Below are 21,040 nucleotides of genomic sequence, written 5' to 3' on the forward strand. Positions count from 1 at the left end.
CGAACCGTCTGACATTGCCATCCCATCCACTCCACTAGCGTGGCTAATAATAAATATAAATATAAATATAATATAAAATCTACTAGATATAGCATCAAGACAAATGAGACAGATAAAACACTTTTTTTTCTATTTAATTAATATAAATCACTAATTAATATAAAATGTTAAAGAAATAAAAAAGGCTGAAGTTTGACTTCATTTACTTGACAATGCACGCATTAAGACAACAATGCACGCGTTAAGACAGTATACAGGCTTTACAGGCTTACTTACAGGCCTCTGGAGGAATAGAGTTCATTATCTAGCAGATATTTTATTTGTTCTTTTAGCATTTGTCTCCGTAAAGCTGAAGAAACAAAACATAGAACGGGTACAGGTAATTCAATGTAAAATCCATGGTGATATATGCAACAGAGTACCTTTAGTTGGATGATATCTCATTAAAAGAACAGTGCCATCAATGCAGCTGTACAACTAAGCGTTACAGGACTGGTGAGAGCCCACGGAACTTATTCTGACAGCATTGTAAACAGAGGTGCATGACACACAAAGTAAAACATAACACTGCTCGCTGTGATCGCCTTTTAAGAAAGTATGTAGATTAAATTGGCAAGTTCAACTGGCAAGTTGGTTGCTTTTCCAAATGAATCCACCGTAATGTAAATGAATAATGTGGTACAATTAATAGAGATAAAGTGAAGTTGCTAATATGTTCAGACATTTTTCAAACTAAAAAAAAAATGTGTCAAACAAAGTCTGCGGTTCTAACAAAAGCGAGTCTACTCAAATGCCCAGGTAACAGTTTCTTCCTTGAGGAACATTGCAATCAGTCCAGCTCCTATGTTATAAGTTTAATAGATATTTTTCCTATTTCCAAGAATCATCGGCAGTCTCAGAAATGCCCGGTAAGCCATCTTTGGATGCCAAAATGTGTCCCGCCAAGTGTTTTAAAATAAATATAGGTTTGTGCCACTATAAGGGCACTGAACCAGTCAAGTCTCTTGTCTTGTGAGAATTTTTCTCTGGGATGGTCCACCATCTGGATGTCTTCAAAAGGCCTTTAAGTATGTCTGCCTCTTCTTCTCCAGGCAGGCTCAAATGTCTGTTTTGATTTTGTCCAGAGAGTTGTCGATCTTTGTGAGAGTCTTTTTGATGCGTAACGCTGTTAATCTGGCTGATGGATTCTGGTACCAGCACTCCTTCATGAGTTTAGCCATGGAGGTTAAAGTCTGAAAATGAATTAGGAGAAATAAGTCAACTGGCGTGTCCCGTGTCAACATTAGAGTATCATTAAAATCCTTTTATTTCTGGATATCAAAAGCATGCACACTTGAATTATACGCTTAAAGGGATAGTTCGGGTGTTTTGAAGTGGGGCTGTATGAGGTACTTATCCATAGTCAGTCAGTGTATTACCTACAGTATTACTGCTGTGGATGGGGCCGGCAGCAAAATGTATTTTAGCCACCTAAAAGAAAGGCTCACCTAAAAAAATCAATATCAGTTTAAGTGTACGCTATATTTAGAATATTTTCACCACTTTACCTTGCCGTCAATGAGCAAATTTCTGATGGGGAACTGAAGCTGTTGTATCCATCTATGCTCTCGCCAAAGCTACCAGACTCCATTGAAAAAACCTGCAATTTTACCTTGCAGAACACGAGGGTTGCTGGTCTACTGCTGCCTCGATCAGTTAGTTTGTTTAAGTTATTGTGTGACTTTGGTGAATCCGAACTAACCAAAGTTACACAATAACACAAACAAACTAACCGATCGAGGCGGCGGTAGATCAGTAAATCCCATGTTACTTGAGCTAAAATTACCGATTTTTTCCAATGGAGTCTGGTTCCTTTGGTGAGAGCATAGATAACGGCTTTAGTTCCCCGTCGGAAACATAGACTGTATAGCTGTCTGACAGCAAGACAAACTGGCGAAAATATTCTAAATATAGCGTACACTTAAACCGTTAAAATGTAGATTTTTTTTAGGTGAGTCTTTCTTTTAAGTGGCTAAAATACGTTTCGAAGTCGGCCTCACCCACAGCAGTACATTGCTTTGTTTCACTGCGGTAACTCCTGTCTGTTTCTCCAAACTGGGGGCGTGCCGACCGTAATGTAATGTAGGTAATACACAGACTATGGGTAAGTACCTCATACAACCCACTTCAAAAACACCCAAACTATCCCTTTAACGACTATATGAATATCACTTACAGGGTCTGAAAACCATCTGTTTGGGATGTTGGGCCTCTGCTGATCCACACACACAACCTTCTTCATATCCTCAAAACTGGGATCACTTGGGACCACGTCGTGAAAAGGTGGCTTGTAGTCTTCTACGATGCCTACAAGCAGAGCAGAGCAGAGCATGCAGCAATTCACTTTCAAGACCACTGAATCACTCAAAACAAAGTGTAAAAAGTTATACTGACAAATGACTGACACATAAAGTACATTAAAGGGTATATAAAAAAAGAAATCATGGCTGTTTTATCCTTAACTTGCTCTGAAGTGCAGTTGTGGGATGAAATAGAGATATGAGGTTACTGTGTCGGCGGTCAATCAATAGCTTAAGTGATGCTGAAAGCCCAGTTCCTACTGTAAAGCGATAAACCCATTTGAAAGTGGATGGAGGAAGTAAGTTTTATTTCACAAAGATTCTTCTGGCTTCTCCACAGACCACAGAAAGTGGATGTTGACATGTGTATCAAGGCCAAATCTTTCTGTCAATAGCAGAAAAAGCTTTTACTTAAAGCTGTTACACACCAGCAGTGTCAATTTAGTGCGATTCACTCGCACGTCAATATATTTTTTCTAAAGGCCTTCACACACTGTGGGCGTGACGAATGAACGACACGAAAATGTGAAATACTCGCTTGCACACATTATATGTCTACCTCTTATTGTGAAAGGTAAGAACGGAAGGAGTGGATCTGGTCTTTGTCTGCTCTTTGTTTCACACTGCAAATAAAGACATCAACCAATCCGGACTGAGTTGCGCCTATATTTATGAAACGGACGCTACCAAGACGGCAAACTTTATTACTCCTTTCAACCTTGACAAAGGAAGCGCATACCAGATCTATTCCTTCTGTTCTTGTCTTTCACAATAAAAGCCCTAGACTTATAACATTCGCAGGAGAGTATTCTGCATTTACACATTGTTTATTCGTCACACCCATAGACTGTAAATAAATATGGACGATATGACAGCTCCCCAAAGGTGAAGCCAAAACATCTTGATCGCCCCCTGGTGGCTGGCTGCAGTATAGGTCATAAATCCCGCCCCCGCCATGTTAGCGGATGGTACACAGGCCAAAATAAAAAAAAAAAGTCAAAGTACAAGTCAAATAAATGGTTTCTGTCATTTTAGGTAGTTCTTATCATGCTGGTGTCTATTTAAGTGATCATTTTATTAATAAGTTTGGTTTAATTAGTTCTTTGTTGCTATAAAAAGGGAATCCAACATCCAAACATGTTGTGTAAAAAACTAACCGTTGCTGACTGTCCTCCTGGCGATCTCCCACAGGACGAGGCCCAGAGTCCAGATGTCCACTCTCTTGTAGGACTCGAAACAGTCCATCTGGATGGAGTCATCAAGCACTTCAGGGGCCATGTAGCGCTTTGTGCCTACTTTAGGGTTGTTCCCCACGTCTAACTCATTGGTGTCTTGAAAATGCATGACCGCCAGACCTAGCAGGAAAACACAGAACACTTTCAAGTTCCCCTTCAGACATGAGGCGTATGAAAATACTCATATAATCGTGCTCGTAGGTACAGATTTAAGGTGAGCACAGAGAAACTTTTCTGGTGTCAAACTCTGAACATACATCATTCTGCACAGTGAAGAAAAACACATTTTTGAGTCGAGGGGTGCCTTTAAGCTTTCCGTCTCAGACAACTATAGTGAAGACAAAACACTAGACTCACTCGATCAACTGATTTAAATGCTGAACTTGTTCGTCGTAAACAGTCCTGTTCCCACAGGATGTACTCCGACAATTAGAACAACTCGCTCGGGAGACAAACAACTGCTACCATGTTTGTCGGAAGTGCAAAATGCGTCATCCGGAACAGAATTTATTACATCGAGTCCGTAAACATGCCAAGCCAGTTGCCATGTTAAGGCTTGTACATGAATTAGTTTTTATTCAAGCACCTGCAAATGGAACATTGGTGTATTAGATAAAGTGGTCCGAGTTCCTCTAAATGTGTTTTTGATTAAGGTCCCAATGGGGCATTTACGCAGAGGTTGTTCTTCCTAAATTAACAACAAATATGGCTAAGTGGATGGATGCGAGTGATGCATCTCTTATAAAACAACTTTAAATCAACCCCTTCAGTAGTTTTAAGGTGGTTAAAATCATCTTATGGTGCGTCAGCTCTTTATTGAAGCCATCTTGTGTGTACACGGAGTGAATTATTCAAGACTATGTTTTTTTTATAGCTGCACCATTCAATCTAATGTAATTATTCTAGTTGTTGTTCTGGGATCTCTAGCTTAAAATACATTTCTGTGGGATTGAACGACTGATCCTATCCAAATCTTGAAAGTAAAAAAAATGTAAGTTAAACTTTTATAACTATTAGAAGTACGGAAATACAGTCGTGGAAAAATAACAAAGTACATTTACACAAGTACAAAATTGAGGTACTTATACTTTACTTGAGTATTTCCACTTTATTCTACTTCATTCTTCTACTCCATTACATCTCAGAGGGAAATATTGTACTTTTCACTCCACTACATTTATCTGAGAACTTTAGTTACTTTGTTGATTCAGATTAACAATACAAAATATAATCAATAAATAAATTATGATATATCAATAAGGCTTTATTGGTCCCCAGGAGCTACCCAGCAGTATGTAAAGTAATACATAAATATATATAAATTAATTAATATTAGCTCCACCTTCACAAGCTGCAACGTTAAAGTGATGAACACAATAATGCATCAATAATTATAATTCAATAATAAATATATTATTGTGAAATGGGCCGTTCTGTATAATGAGTACTTTTACTTTTTGGTACTTTAAGTATAGTTTGAAGCTAGTGCTTTTGTACTTTTACTTTAGTAATATTTTCAATGCAGGACTTTTACTTGTAGTATTACTACTTTTACTTAAGTAAACGATCTCAGTGCTTCTTCCACCACTGCAGAAATATAAACAGCATATTTATGATAAAGATCGGTCAGTATTCTCACCAAGATCAGCGATGCAGCACTGTCCGTTCTTTTTAACCAATATATTTTTGCTCTTGAGGTCTCGGTGGGCGATGGCCGGTTTGCCCTGAGTGCCGAAGATCTCAACATGGAGGTGTGCCAAGCCGCTGGCAATGGAGAGCGCCATGCGGAGGCAGCCGGACGCGTCGAGGGTGCTGAGCTGAAGGTAGTCGTACAGGGAGCCCATCTCATGGAAGTGGGTGATCAGCCACAGCTGAGTACTGGAGTTCCTCGAGGTCATGTCTGAAGCTATGAAGCCTAAATTGGGTGAAATATATCAATGCAATTAATAAAGAAATTTTGATCAAAACACGCACCACAGTATGTAGCCAATGGGACATGTTTGGGCACCTCGGTACAATAAATAGCCAGTAGGCAAGGCAGAATGGTCTATTTCTTAAAACAAGAAATAAATACATGAATAAATATTTTAAGCTCTAGAGCCTCTTGATTTGTTTGTCATATATCATGTCCTGCTTTAATCAATCACATTCTGGTTATGCTAGGTTTAATCAGCGATTAGTTAAATCACAACACATGGTGTGGTACAGTAGGTGTTCTGAGCCTGTATACATGAAATATGGTACGCACCCAGGATGTTCTCATGTCTCAGCAGCACCGTGTTGTAGATCTCCGTCTCTCTGAACCAGGACTTCTCGTCTCTGGAGGAGAAGATTTTGACGGCGACGCTCTCTCCCTGCCACTGACCCCTCCACACCTCACCGTACCGGCCCTTACCTAGCGGGCAAAAACATGGGAGAAATGACCAAACAGCTCAAACAGAAAATCAGCATGAGGGATGTGTTTTGCCATAATGTGATACTTAACACTAGCATACTTGATGTTTTTGATATTATCACATCATTAAATGTCTCTCTTATGTATAAAGTTTGCTCAAAGCGCTTAATTACCATTATTTATCCTGGAGTTTCTTATCCTCTTTTAGCTCGTCATCTTTCTCGTTTCTTGAGTTTCCAGCAAAAACCATCTGTGATAAGGTTCACTGTATGCTGGTTGGCTAGTTCCAAATAGCAGATAGAGTTTGAAGAAAGTCAAATATTTTGCAGCTACAGACCCAGACATCTTTGTCAGAAATTGAGCTAAAAGCGAGTATTGAAATTACATTTATCAGGTGGCCACTAGGGCTGCAACTAACAATTATTTTCATTGTCAATTAATCTGTCGATTAGTTTCTCGATTAATTGTTTGGTCTATAAAATGTTAGAAAATGGTGACAAAATATCCATCAGTGTGTCTCAAAGCCCAAGATGACGTCCTCAAATGTCTTGTTTTGTCCACAACTCAAAGATAATCAGTTTACTGTCATAGAGGAGTAAAGAAACCAGAAAATATTCACATTTAAGAAGCTGGAATCAGAGAATTTTGACTTGAAAATTACTCAAACCGATTAATTGATTATCTAAATAGTTGCTGATTAATTTAATAGTTGACTAATCGATTAATCGTTGCAACTCTAGAGGCCAGCAAAATAATCCTATATCAATGCTACTTGATGTGTAAATGGATAGGCATCAGTTTGCCAACATGTTCACCATAACAACTTTGTAAGCCAGTAATGTGGGTGTGTCTGTGTGAATGTCAGTTAATTCTGCTGCCCCCTAGTGGCCACAAATCAACTCATGCTAATTAAACTAGTTTTATTATTCGAGAGTTTGGATGCAACAATGCAAGTGGTGTAGAAGAGTGAGGAGCGAACTTGTTATTTATCCATATGAAAATATGTCTGGTGTTGATAATATTTTCTCTGACACTTAACATACTTCAATCTCAAAACTAAACTGTGTGCAATTTTTAGCTCCAGGGAGGGACTTGATTGCTGCAACATTCATTCTTGCACAATTTCAGAATATCCTCAGAGCACTGACCTGTTTTGCAACCCAAATATTTATTTTAAATTGATTTATTTCATGTGGATAATATTGCATAATATTGCATGTTTTGGATTTTTTGTCTTACAAATGAAGGCAGGAAAGAGAGTGCATTAGTATCAGTGAAAATGTGAACCGGGAAGTCCAATTTGAACAGTTATCAGACAGCAAGATGCTACACAGCGAGTTACACTCCTTCAAGGGAGAATTTACAACTCTGATAAGTTATTATAGCATCAATGATTTGCTCCTCTGTCAATACACATGAGGTAAATAATGCTACAAAGTATATATGCCCTTACGCATACAGTATTTGTCCATCACAGTGTGTGAAACTAAAAATGAAAATAAGCACTGAAACAGTTTTTAGTGAACTGAAACTAAATTAAAACTAAATCTTTTAAGAAAAATGAAATTAAAACTATATTTCTTGGTTAAAAACTAATACAAAAAATAAAAATGAATGTAAATTAATTTCAGTTTCATTTTTTTTAGCTATAATATATTGCTACCAAATAAAGGAGACATGAATTTTCATTAACTCTTGTGACATTGAACAACAGAAACGGAACAGACTTGACCTTCCATGAGATGCAAAGACAAAAACTAAACATTAAACATTCTGGCCATTCCTACACAGTTCTCTAACCATGTATTTTGTATGTATATGTAGCTACATACTTCTGAGACATTATAGCTGGTCCTAACAAAAACAAACTAAAACTAATATATAAAAACTAAACTTTTCTGAAGGTCAAAACTAAAATAAAATAAAAAACTATTTGAAAATGTAAAACTATTATAACTTTGGTCAGCACAGTGGGAGTGCCTCATTGAAATGAATGAGGAGGCGGTGCCGTTGTTAATATGAAAGCAGACTTTTTAACAGGCCACTTACCCACACACTCATTGAGTGTGATTTGTCGTGCGACGGTTCTCTGAACGAGGAACGGGAGTCCTGAGCCGCTTCCTGACGTGCAGGAATGATCCAGAAGATCCTGGCAAAGACAAAAAAAACAGAAACGAAAAGAGTAAAGGGTTTGTATATTTACATGTGTGTGTTTATATTTGCAATTGAGCTATCTGAATGAAAGGAGTCCTGTGGCTTGAGCCTAAAAAAATGATGAAACACGGAGCATCTGGGACTCAGATGGAGACTAATACAACAGCCTGCCTTTGATGTGGCACCCACATGGGATGTAGGGGGGCAAGCAGTGTGTGTACCAGGATATTGTGTGTGCGTATGTGTGTGTGTGTGTGTGTGTGTGCTGGAGGTGCAGAGTGCCCCCTGCTGAGTAAACAACAGAAGTGCCACCCCCTCCCTGATGACTGGTGTGGGTGCTGGAGATTTTATCTAACCAAGGGCCAGACTCCAAAACAGGTGCAATGCCGCTAAGCCTTTTATTTTTATCTCGGCTATAAGACATGCAAGCGCCCCGCCGCCGACACAGGAGGGCAGTGCGCAGCAACACAGCCGGCAGCCTCCTGAGCAAAACAAACGGCTAAACTGGGATGGGGAGGATTGAAAACAACTGAGAAGAGTGATGCCTCAGATAAACAGATGCATAATGCAAGAGCTGCCTGAGAGACAATTTGGAATCACAACACAGGAATGCAAAGACAGAGGCCGTAAAACGAATGATGAGTTGCTCTGCGGAGAGTTTAAATCCCTCTCTTTGGTAAAGGAGGATTGTTTTTAGGAGGGTATATTTGGGCCAGGCTGTTAAGCAGCAGAATGCAATCAGAGCGATACAATATCATCATAATCAGACGACTTCTGGGCAGCAGGCTCCGGAGGGATGAGCACATGTGTTTCAGTCCGATTTGCTTTTTCACAGCCACACCACTGTGTTCCTAATATCCTTTCTCATGACGCTGCCAAGCACTTTTTAATTATGCTGAAACAAACATTCTGCGGCTCCATATTTGGGCTTTCCATTGCCAAGTGCACTGATGGACTCTTCAAATGGCTTGAAACGAGGCCAAAATCAGTCATTTCTTTCTCTGACACACACACATGATCATACCGTTAACAGTTGGATGTGTCATTTACAAGTTTCATAATTAAAGATAAATGGGATAATCTAGGATTTGGAGAGTTTAAACATGCTTTCAAAAAGAGATTATATGTTTCATGACAGCTGAAAATGTTGTGAGACACGTTCAATTAAAAAGTATACTAATGTATGTTAATGTAAAATGTGCTTTTGTGAGGATTATAGAATCACGAAATGGACGGTAGCAGCCAAGCAAACTGTGAGCAGTTTCTGCTGAATTTTATTACGCAGCGTTGTGAGCCAGTGAATGTGCCGGGTTGTCTTTCAGACTAAACGCTAACCACAGGACTCCACCTAAACTCTGGATCAGTTTAGCAGTGGGCCTCCAAAACATAAATCGCTCTGCAGAAAACTTACAATCCACGGTTGAGCGGAGAGAAAATAAATAGCGAAAGACATTCCTCTAACAGGCTGGAAAAATGACTGAGAAGATTCAAAACAAGTTTTAGCACCACCCACACACACACATTTCATGAATATGTAGCCACTGTGTATTGTTTTGAATGTTTTTACACAAGAATTACCGAATACTCTGGAGATTACAATCTGGAAAATAAACAAAGTTCAGAAGTGAGAGGCTTCACTGCTGAATTAAATCATTTTTGGAGAAAGACCACTAAGACATGACAATATAATAAGGCTTAAAACTTAAACTTTAAGGTCCCATAATGTAAAAAGTGAGATTTTCATGTTTTTTGTTTGTTATAAAGCAGGTTTCAGTTTTATACAAATACTGTGAAAGTATCAAAACGCTCAATTCACAGAGAAATACACACAACCCATATTCAGAAACCGTGCCTTTCAGAAAGCTGTCAGGATTTCTGTGATTTTGTGATGTCACAAATATACTATATTTAGACCATTTCACAATGTAGTGCAGTGTATGTGAATGACATCAGCTGACAGGAAGTAAACATGGACCCAAGCTGTTGCCTGTTGTTGAAATGCACTAAAACGTAGCGTTTCAGACAGAGGGTAAATACAGGCATACTCAGGCAGACAGTATGAGGAAAATAAAGGTTTTTTTTAACATTAAAGCATATAGGTCATTTTTATATCTATTTTGTATACTCCTGTGTGAATTAAATACTTGACAAATGAAGAGTAAAGAGTATTTTCTCATTTAATTAAGAACTTTAGTGCAAAATGAACATAACAGTTTCAAGTGAAATTTGTAGAGAATAAATATTTCCAGCTATACACCAACTATGTTTCCATGCATGCACACAAATACAGTTATCAGATTAATAGTAGTTTAGTTATGGTTATAGTTTGATTTAACAGAGTTTGATCAGATTTTCGGAGAAATTTGAGTTAGTATGCGCTTGTATTATAAATGTAGACGTCTTAATTGTGTATCAGGATATATGATTTCATCACGATGCGATTCAATTGAAATTAGCATATTGAATTATTGCCCAGCCCTATATGTATTTAGTGATTTATTCCTCTAATGTAATCATAAAGTGAGTGCTTTAACTAATTCATCCATATAGCGTGATGCAAAGTCAAAATAAAACCACTGAAGAAGCCATTCAGATAAATTAAATAACATTCACAATAATGGTACAGTGGACCCGTTTTATGAGTTCGTTTGACTGTCATTATGTTGAATGAAAAATATGCTTCCTTTGAACTCCAAGTTGTCTTCAATTGCGCCATGTTTGGGTTAATCACAGCATATAAGACTAAACCCTTGATTACAGTGGCACCACATGACCGCCTTGATCACAAATCTGGATTAAAAAGAGGCAAACAAGGTTTATCCATTGTGCCATCATGTCTCTATTGTATATTATCTTGTGTTAAATGGTGAAGATGTGTACAAAGAAGAGGCCCCACTAATCCAACTGTGTTTTGACTCATCAGCTGAATCCGTTAAGTTAATACAACACATAATTATAGAAGGGGGTTTCCATCTCTGTTGTTGGTATACATTTGCACTTTAAAGACTCGCTGTAATCCAAGTGTACAGAAAAAAGCCACCCTACCACCCAGAATCAGAACACAAGATGGGATCTGCTATTACTTAGAGCTGCAACAACTAATCGATTAGTTGTCAACTATTTAATTAATCAGCAACTATTTTGATAATCGATTTGAGTAATTTTTAATACTAAATTCTCTGATTCCAGCTTCTTAAATGTGAATATGTTCTGGTTTCTTTACTCCTCTATGACAGTAAACTGAATTTCTTTGAGTTGTGGACAAAACAAGACATTTGAGGACGTCATTTTGGGCTTTGGGAAGCACTGATTGACATTTTATAGACCAAACAACTAATCGATTAATCAAAAAAATAATTGACAGATTAATTGACAATGAAAATTGAAAATCATTAGTTGCAGCCCGAAGCTTAAAATGATTGATAGGTCTTTAAATATTGTAACTAAACCTACACAACAACTAAATCTAAAATATTATCAGGTGCTATAAATGTTTGCTTACATTGGTAAAGTATTAAACAAAGTTTTAATTTTGAGCAGCTGAGAAGTAAAAGTACAAAATTACTAGTTCACATCCATATATGTGAAAATACTTATAATGCATATGGTAAATTATTATACATATTGGACCTTCGTCTACTCTATGAAAAAAGCAAATGTGGTATTTCAAAAAGCTTTTTTACTGATCCTGATCCAAGTGATTTAATATTATATAATCTTTTACTGAGCCCTATATAGCCCTAGATATATGCATTTTCTTACATAATGCAGCTGTGCTCCCAGTGCACATTTCACGTCAATCAAGATAGTAAAACCAACACAATTTAGTTATCTACAGTATTTCTTTCCATCGTTTCCTTCCTAAATTCCTAAAATAGAGGCGCTGTTGTTTTATTTAATGATTCAAACATCTTTCACACACTTCTGTGCTTCACTAGAGGTCAAGTTATAACACCTACAGTATATATGGCAGCTAGCATAGAGAGAAAGAAGTGGGTTAAAATAAAGGACTGGATTCTAATTATATATTCAACACACTAGTCGATTTAAATGACTATGCCTGGAGCAGCTCTTACACCGTTCTTTTCTAATGACTCCTACTCACCGCCAGAGTGCTCTCCCCCACGTTGGACGCTATGAGGCCGTCGATGGTTCCATACTCGGCATCTCGTGATGTCAGTCTCTCCATCTGGTTGTTGTGGATGTGTCTGAACACCAGGATGGCGATGACGGAGAGGATGATGAGGATGATGATGGGCGCCACGATGACGACAGCCAGTGTGGTCACGCTGTAGCTGGACAGCTCCTCTGCTGTGAGGGGAGAGAGGAACATTTACAATGTGAGGTTTTCTTCAGACCATCAGATCGTCACTTGGGACATATTTAGAAAACAACATAAAGCTTAAATTCTAAAGATTGAATTTGACTGAGTGCTGAAACGTACAATATGTAATTTGTGCCGCTAGAGGGCTCTAAATAAAAACAATAAAAAAAGTAGTTTGATGACATAAGTAGAGTAATTTTTTACATTTTACCTTTAAGTAAACAACAGATGAAGAGGGGATCCTGACTATGTACGCTGAGGGGAAAACTCTTCTTTGCTGTGGCTTTTTCTCATCCTGGACCACACATACTGACACAAATCACAGGTTTGCAGCTCTCTGCAGACCTTCTGGAGAAACCAGTTTAGGGTGGGGGTGCACACAGAGCACATATGCGCACGAGCATTCATTCTTTCACACACTCACACATAAAGTGGATCTCATCAAGTCAGCAGAGGCCGGTCTGAGGAACTGACCACCATTCACACTTTCCAAACATTCCAGGGGAAAGACTGCTCAGCTCTGCTGCGGCACAGACAATGATCCCCTTTTCTCAGCTCAAATAATGAACCGTTTCTCCCAAATAAGTAGCAACACATTGTAGGAACTCTCTAGACTTGAACCAAACACATGGGCAGGGACGCATTTAGCTAGATGACTTATATATTTGTATTTGTGGCAATGTAACAAGACAGTAGAGGATTGCAAAATATACCCTTTTTGCACCAAAATTAGCGCGTATATATGGCTTTTTTAAACATGGGAAAACCCACTAAAAATAGGCGATAGACTCCTTTCCCATTGCGAGTGTGCCGTGAAGTTGCACTGACCTTTCTGTTTTTTTTCTTGGTGTAGAAAGCATAGACTGTATAAAGGAAGTGGACGTAGTCACCGTGACGCCACCCATTGGTTTGTGGACTGCTGTTTTGAAGCCTTGAGTTTGTCATTTCAACCGTCGGCATCTTGTTTTTTTGCAACCAGAAGTGACACGAGAGGGTGGAGCTAATTACAACCAAACGCTGAATAAGATTTTTTTAGGCAACCAAGCATGTTATAACTAACTTTCATGAACTGAAAACACACTGTGAAAGTGAAAGATGGAAAAGCAGTGGTAGCAACTTGTCAATCACAAGGTAGCCGGGCCATAAAGCATACCCTGCTTTATGGTCTATTTGACTCTAAATGGGACCATAATTTATTAAATGAACATCATGCTGTATTGAAGAAGACTTGAAACTAGCGATTGAGACCATAAACTCATGTTTACAATGTTTACTGAGGTAATAAATCAAGTAAGAAGTAGGGTCATTTTCTCATAGACTTCTATACAACTAGGGGAGTCGCCCCCTGCTGGCTATTAGAAATAATGCAAGTTTAAGGGACTTCAGCATTAGCTTCACCGGCTTCACTTCAGCTGGAGCCGATAAATGCCCAAGACTACTGAAGAGTCATTTGTCCAGGGAATGGAAAGTCCAGATTTTAGTGGGTGTTAGTGTTTTTTTTGTCTAGTGGGAAAGGTGCTATAGACATTTTGTGAATTGTTATGATGTGGTAACCAGCACCCAGTTAAGTCAGGTTAACACAAATATCTCCAATTTGCAACTTTTATTCATCTCTGATCCCCAAATAAGACAGCTGTGGTATTTTAAGTATAAATATTTATCTATAAATATAAAAAGAAGGTGAAAGAAACAAAAAGGGAAACGGCAGCTCTGTGTATAGATGCCGGCCTCTCCTTCATTCCCAGGTGGCTTCACCCTCTGGGCTCTTGTCAGCCAGCTCTGCCAGCCTCCAAGAGGACAGAGGGGAAGTGGACCGTGACTAAATAATATTCAAAAACCTCCCTTTGGTTGCCCACCGTCTCCCATGTTTCTGTTTCATAAGGTGCCAGGAGTGTGAACACACAGAGGTGCAACTCGGGCCAACGGAAACCATCCAGAACAGCTGATGACGTAGCCCTCTCAGTAGAGAATGTCATTTATTGACAATAATTACTAACCCACATGGTTGTTCCTATTCTGAATAGATGAAATCTATTCTTTGGTTTAGTACACAGTTCAATGCTGAAATCAACAGATGGAGCTCTTGTGCATCTTTGATATACAGAACGCAGCATTCTGGGTAGTACGGTAGTGTACCTTTGACAGGCAGCTCCACAGTGCTGTTCATGTTACACAGGTGCCCGTGGCAGCACTCCACAATCTGGTCTCTGGAAGGTGGCGTCTTGCAGGTCATTGTGCTCTGCTCGTAGACCTGAAAGCAGCCTTTCTGGTAGAGCAGGGAGCCGGCGCTGACCGTCAGAGAGGAGAAACACTGGTGGCCCATGCAGCGATTCCCTGTTGCACATGAGCTGCCCTCACACACACACTGATGCACCTCTTTGATCGGAGGCTTCACTTCCCCCTCTGCAAAAGATTCAGGAAGAAGACGAAGCTCGTAAATAAGTACATTTTTGACCATAAAAATCAGCAAAATTCAAGTAGAGTTTTGTCATAAAATGAAATAGTTATGAGTGACATAAGGTCCATGGTGAGCAGCAGCCAAGAGAAATGTGCACAATGTGTGCAAAGTCACCTTTCCCTGGAGCTTGCACAGTGACGTTCATGTTACACAGATGGCCCTGGCAACACTTGACAACATGGGCCGACGAGGGTGGCGTGGCACAGGTGGCTCTGCCCTCCTCGTCGTCCCTCAGGCAGCCCTTCTGTTGGACGGCCGCCCCATCAATCATCTTCAGAGAGGAGAAGCACTGCTGGCCGGCACAGCGATGGTCACGCTCGCACACGCCGCCACCCTCGCACACGCACTCCTGCTCTCGGAGGACTGGTCTGCCAGCAGACAGCTCTATATCTGATAAGAGGAAATAGAGATTATGGGGAAACCCATTAGAGCAATACCATTAGTAGCCCATTAAATTAAATGCCATTCACTCAGATCAGAAAACATGAAAATGTATCTCTGCTGGCTGACTGTGTGAGTTTTGACAGAAAACAAAGAACTCGTTCTTCATATTTTAAAAAGACTGAATGATGAACTAATAAAGAAAAATGTTACAGAAGTTTAAGCAGGATAGTGTTATGATGCAAACACCTCACCTTTCGCCGGTGACTGCAAGGAGACGTTCATGTTGCACAAATCCCCATAGCAGCACTCGACCATCAGCCCGGGATTCGGCGGGCTACCGCATTGCGACGACGCTTCCTCGTTACCCACAATGCAGCCCTTCTGAAGGGCCGATGTCCCGTTCAGTATGGAGAGGGAGGTGAAGCACTGCTGGCCGAAACACCGGTCCCCGCTGCTGCAGGACGCTCCGTCACACAAACATTCAGAGTTTCTCGCACTGACATCACCTACAAAAGAAAAAAAAGATATTAAGGAACAGTTCAGAATTCATCAATGACTCCATGCACACTAATATTCCACTATTATTCCAAATATGACAATATTCAGAATTTGATACGGGTCATGTAAACAGGGTATCCATTTGGATATTCTTTAATTAGGCCTTATTCCGAAAGGAGTATTTTCCAGTTAAAGGCCCTGACAATCTGACATCTGTGAGCCTAGCCCTTTTTTCGGTGTGTCCCGCACCATCAGCTGTAGTCTGCCGGGGTTGGAAGTTTTTTGGCCGATTCAGCATGTTGAATCGGAGGTGGAGCCCGTCGCCGAGAGAAATCCCTCTAATTGGCTGTTCAGCTTAAGTGAATCAGTGCAGGAGAAGAGAAACGGAAGTGAGGAAAGCAAGCAAACGAGTGAAGTCAAGAGGAAAAACACAGAAGGCTCTTCTCAGTTTTCATCTTCATCTCATCTGATCCACCGTCCTCGGTCTTCGGTTTCCCTTTTTGAATGACGAATACAGACTACCACTACCTGCTGGTGTGGAGAGTTATTTCTTCTCATGCAGGTGCAGAACGTACGAGCTAACTGGACGTTGGCTGTAATCTTTGCGGTGTGTTCAAATGCAACTTGTCGGCCAAAACAAAGATGACGTGAGGCAACGCAGCAGTCAGCCTTCATCGCCGCTAGTTCTTTGATGTCGGGTTGGTGTGTCCGGGCTTTATGACCTGTGGGATATGCTGATAATATTCTGGTTTTAGGAGAATTCTTTGGACATGTATACAGCGCTTTCGGAATATGCATCTTAATTGGGGTTTTTACGGCAGTTTGCGACACACGGCCTCTTGCCTGTTTACAGCCAGCTCTGTGTATTGTACACAAACCAACTAGAGATGAATGTCCAAAGAAAAGCCCACATTTGTGGTCGGAAGGAGAAACACACCTACTTTAAAACATTATGAAAGACTTGGATATCAGTAGGTTTTTGGACGGGGAAATATCGCAACGCCGACCTTTTTCAAGGTGGTGGTTGAAGGAATGAAAGAGGGAGGCTGTGTTCGCACGGTTGAACAGGTCCACCACTCGTTAATCGGAGTATGCACGGCTGCATGTAAAAAGGAATATTAGTGGAGTATTCATGTTCATTAGCCATGTAAACAGCTTAGTAGGAATATTGTCTTTTATGGAATAAGGGCAAGAGCAGTCATTGAAAATAGACTGAGAGATGCTGCAAAGGAGGACTTGAATCTCTAATATGCTCCCAAATGCTTTGTGACAACAGATGATCAGTGCTTATCCCTCTTGTAAGGATGCATGTATATCTATTGTAAGTACGGGGATTGCCACCCTCAAAAAGCTCCTCTTTCCACTGCATTCCACCGCCGCCACTGCAGTTGTTTAAAATAACACTGCGAGACAGCAGATGAGAGGGAGACAGACTGGGGAGGGGTGGTGAAAGGAAAAAAAAAAATTGTGAATTTTTCTATGCATGTAAGAGACTTGAGGGTGGACAGAGAAAGACACAGAGGCTGAAAGGTTGCGTGTATGTTTAACTAGAGTGAGTAAAAGAGAAGAGACGAACAGAGACACACCCTTCCAGCTGCTACATGTACTTGGGACGAGACACTTACCTTCCAAGCTCGAACAGGGAAGGACGAGGACGATCAAAACCAAAAGAAACATGTCCCCAAGCGTCATTGTAGACCTAGAGAGAAAAGAAAAAGAGAAACACAAAAATGAGGGCTGCACTCCAATGAATGTGTGTATTTTGCCAGGCAAAAAAGGGGCTTTTATACTGATGCACTAAAAAACCTTTGGTATTTTTGTAAAACATCTTTCGGGGACAGACGGAAGACGAAGAGAGCGACAGACAGGATTTGCCGTCGACCTAAGAGTATTAGAGCGAGCAATTTTACAGAGGGAGACCTTTTCTTGTTTTCTGAAAAAAAAGAGTCAACACCAAGTTTAAAATGCTGAAGTAAAGTGGGTCTCAAGCCTTCCTGTTGTCCTGGCAACAAGGCATTGAGTGGCAAGCAATGGGGAGACTGGTGCTCTCTTATTGGCTGCCTCTGTGCGTGCATGCGTTTGTGCGTGCGTGGTGATGTCTGTGTGTGTTGGAGGGACAGGCTGCTTGGCAGTGAGAGAAGAGGAGCAGACAGACGAGAGAGGAGGAGGAGGAAGAGGAGGAGGAGGAGGAGCACAGCGGGGAGAGTGTGGGTGCCCAAATACTATCGTTTAGAGACCTGGAGACAGTCTAATCCTTCAATATTTAATGCGTCTGTGGAAGCGTCCACATACGCCGCGCAGTTATGTTTATCCAGTGACAGATTTTTAACAGACCGCCAGTTTAACTCAAACTGTAAACTCAAGTGAAAAAATCCCCCCCCTAGCTACTCGTTTTAAAAAAGATATGTGAGTTTTTTGTGGAGACATCGTAGCCTGCAGCGTGCCCCGTTTATGCCACACTAAGCACCGTTATCTTGGGGCCGTTATCTTGGAAGCATGTGTGTGCGCGCCTGAATGCATCTGTGCCACAGATAAATACCCCCCCCAACTCCTCCCTTACCTCCATCCCCTCCAAGCCTTTGTGCCCGTCTCCCAGACATAAATGATTAAGCACATAACGTTAGCATTAGCCCAACGGCGGCGTCTGTACGGGCCGCTCGCACACAGACCACATGCTGCTCCTTTAATCAGAGCACAAAACAGAGGCTGCCACACAGAGATAATCGGGAGCTCTGTCTGCTCCCTTTGGACCGGGGGGAGGGGATGGGGGCAGGGAACGGGCAGGAGGGCACGGAGAGGCGAGGGAGGTATGGCCAGGGGGGCAACTGGGGGACAGTGGGTCAGAGAAGGGCAGAGAACGGGGGGAGAGACATGTGGGTCTGTAACGGGGAGGTAGGGAGGGAGAAGTGGGACAAGGAGGTGTCTGGTGTCAGCGCCCAGGGGGACAGCGGGAAGAAGGGCACCATGCTGGTGGGGGAGCGGTGACGCCGGGGGGAGGAAACAGGATAAAGAGATAAGCAGAGGAGTAAAAGACAATAGTCTGGAGCACACACACCAAAAAAAAGGTGATTCTGTCTAATCTTGATATCGACTCATACATCAGTCATGTAGAAAAGACAAGCACGACATCCTGACTCACACGATCAATAACTCATCTCAATTAACTAAGTAGAGCATGTCATGAGGCTCCATTTAATGGCTTCAATTAGTGTAGGTAAATGATTTGCTGCACTTTTTGTTTACATTTACCGCTGAAAGACCCTCGACGGGACACTGAAATTATCTCCGTCTCTCAACTCATCTCTCCCACGCAGACACTTTGTCTTAAATAAGCATCATAAGCAGCAGCGAGCCACCAAGCCGCTAAGTGGTCCTATTATGTGTTTGCTGTTATGTACAAAGCAAATATTTCAGTCTGCGCTGCAAAAACCTGAGAGCCTTTTTTGCTTTTTTCTCCAACATGCGTTTATCAGAATCAGATTTGTTAAGTATTTAATACTCTTATCAACATGGGAGTGGACAAATATACCCGCTTTTTGCAAATGTATGCATATATTTATCATTGGAAATCAATTAACAACACAATGACAAATATTGTCCCTGACAGGTACTGCATTTAGGATAAAATAATATGCTCAAATCATAACATGATAAACTCAAGCCCAACAGGCAACAACAGGATTAAAGACATACAATATACGTATAACATACTGTCTAACCACAATGCAAATAAGTAAATACAAAATGCTGAGAAATGGGATCTATTAAGTGTGTTAAATATAAAAACAATTATAGTATAAATATGAATTAAATAAGAATATTTATTGAAATAGTACAGTATAAATGCAGCATTAATGCCAGGGTATTGCACAAATCATTGCACATGAGAATAATAATAAATGATGTGGTAGTAGCAGCTGGATATCTGTGTTTGCACAAATCCATTACTGTACATTTTTCTATCTACACGGTGTATTTTGCATAAGCGCAGTAAACACAAACGACTCTCCCCATAGCTAGCTGGTAACATATCATCAGACCAGCTAACAGCTTCCCCTTGATGAACGCACACACCCAGAAGGACTAGTCCTGATATTGGAAACCTCAGAAGGGATTCTTGGAAAGGAGAGAGGCAGGGCTAGCATCTGCAGAACCGATTGCGATCTGAGCAGACAACTTTATGGCGCTATGTGTGTGCTGCAGCTCTCTATCCCTGCGTATTGAATTCTCTGGCAGCGTTCTGCTACACTGTGTGTTCACAGAGCTGACATCCTGCCAAGAGTGTGCTCTCATTTCCCCCCCCCCCACACTATCTGTCTCAACCCCCTTCTTTCCTTCTACTCCCTCTTCCTATATCCTCTGATGTGGTGGTGTAACAGGAAACCAGTATAAATACCACATGGTAATTATAACGTATGATATATTTCCCCTTGTTTGTTGGAGCTAATAATCTAATGGGTCTTATAAAGGTATAATACAAAGCAACATTTTATACAAGCTTAAAAAAGGTGGCCGGACGTTATTTAACAACAGTGAGTAAGCTGTTTGTTTTACAATGCATTATGATGATGCCTTCTCTTTTACTCATTCTGTGAAAGGTTAGGCAGTTTATATTGGTGGACATTTCCAAGTGTCTAGAGCTCATGTTTTGCAATGCTAGAGAGTAAATCAAGTACAGTGCTTCAGTACAATGTTGAAGTACTTGTACTTGTACTTTACTTCGACTTTAAGCCAGTTCAACATTTTACCCCACAACATTTCAGGGAAAGATATTTTGCTTTTTACTTTGCAGATTAATGTTTTACATACAAAACATGTGATCCGACAGTCGGATCACATGTTTTGTATGTAAAACACTCTGATTGGCTGTTCAGCTTTAACGAATCAGTGCACGAGAAGAGAAACGGATGTGAGTAAAGCAAGCCAACGAGTAAAGTAAAGAGTAAAAACACAGAAGGCTCTTCTCATTTTTCATCTTCATCTCATCTGATCATTCCAAAACGCGGGTATTTTCACAACGACATGGCCGTCTTGATTGAAGCTAAGTGGTGAGTGAGAGTGGTGTGAAAATGGTCGACAAACGCTGCTTTGTTTCATGTACGTATCATAACAACGGCTTGTATATCCGCAGTCCAGTAGGTCTTCCGGTTACCCTATTTGAATGACGAATACAGACTACCGCGACCTGCTGGTAGAGTTATTTCATCTCACGCAGTTGCAGAACAAATGTGGTAGTTGGGCAAAGTTTTGGAC

At 40.6% G+C, this 21,040-nt stretch overlaps 1 protein-coding gene across 2 annotated transcripts in view; it reads right to left on the reverse strand.

Annotated features, from left to right (window-relative positions):
• Positions 1-186: 186 nt before the first annotated feature.
• LOC119500401 (activin receptor type-1-like) overlaps positions 187-21,040 on the reverse strand; it is a 34,610-nt gene continuing 13,756 nt past the window's right edge. The window contains exons 1-12 of one of the 2 annotated variants that reach the window (XM_037790107.1): positions 17,594-17,734; positions 17,413-17,486; positions 15,541-15,795; positions 15,020-15,295; positions 14,584-14,850; positions 12,229-12,434; positions 8,019-8,118; positions 5,823-5,969; positions 5,214-5,489; positions 3,497-3,694; positions 2,216-2,346; positions 187-1,232 (exon numbers count right to left, since the gene is read on the reverse strand). In XM_037790107.1, coding sequence (XP_037646035.1) covers positions 1,098-1,232; positions 2,216-2,346; positions 3,497-3,694; positions 5,214-5,489; positions 5,823-5,969; positions 8,019-8,118; positions 12,229-12,434; positions 14,584-14,850; positions 15,020-15,295; positions 15,541-15,795; positions 17,413-17,479 — 2,058 coding nt within the window. In that variant the 5' untranslated portion in view covers positions 17,480-17,486; positions 17,594-17,734 and the 3' untranslated portion in view covers positions 187-1,097. Of the gene's footprint in view, positions 1,233-2,215; positions 2,347-3,496; positions 3,695-5,213; positions 5,490-5,822; positions 5,970-8,018; positions 8,119-12,228; positions 12,435-14,583; positions 14,851-15,019; positions 15,296-15,540; positions 15,796-17,412; positions 17,487-17,593; positions 17,735-21,040 lie in introns of those variants that run through there. The other variant, XM_037790108.1, reaches the window with a different exon arrangement.

The sequence above is a fragment of the Sebastes umbrosus genome, chromosome 13 (assembly GCF_015220745.1).
Source record: "Sebastes umbrosus isolate fSebUmb1 chromosome 13, fSebUmb1.pri, whole genome shotgun sequence".
Classification (NCBI taxonomy): Eukaryota; Metazoa; Chordata; class Actinopteri; order Perciformes; family Sebastidae; genus Sebastes; species Sebastes umbrosus.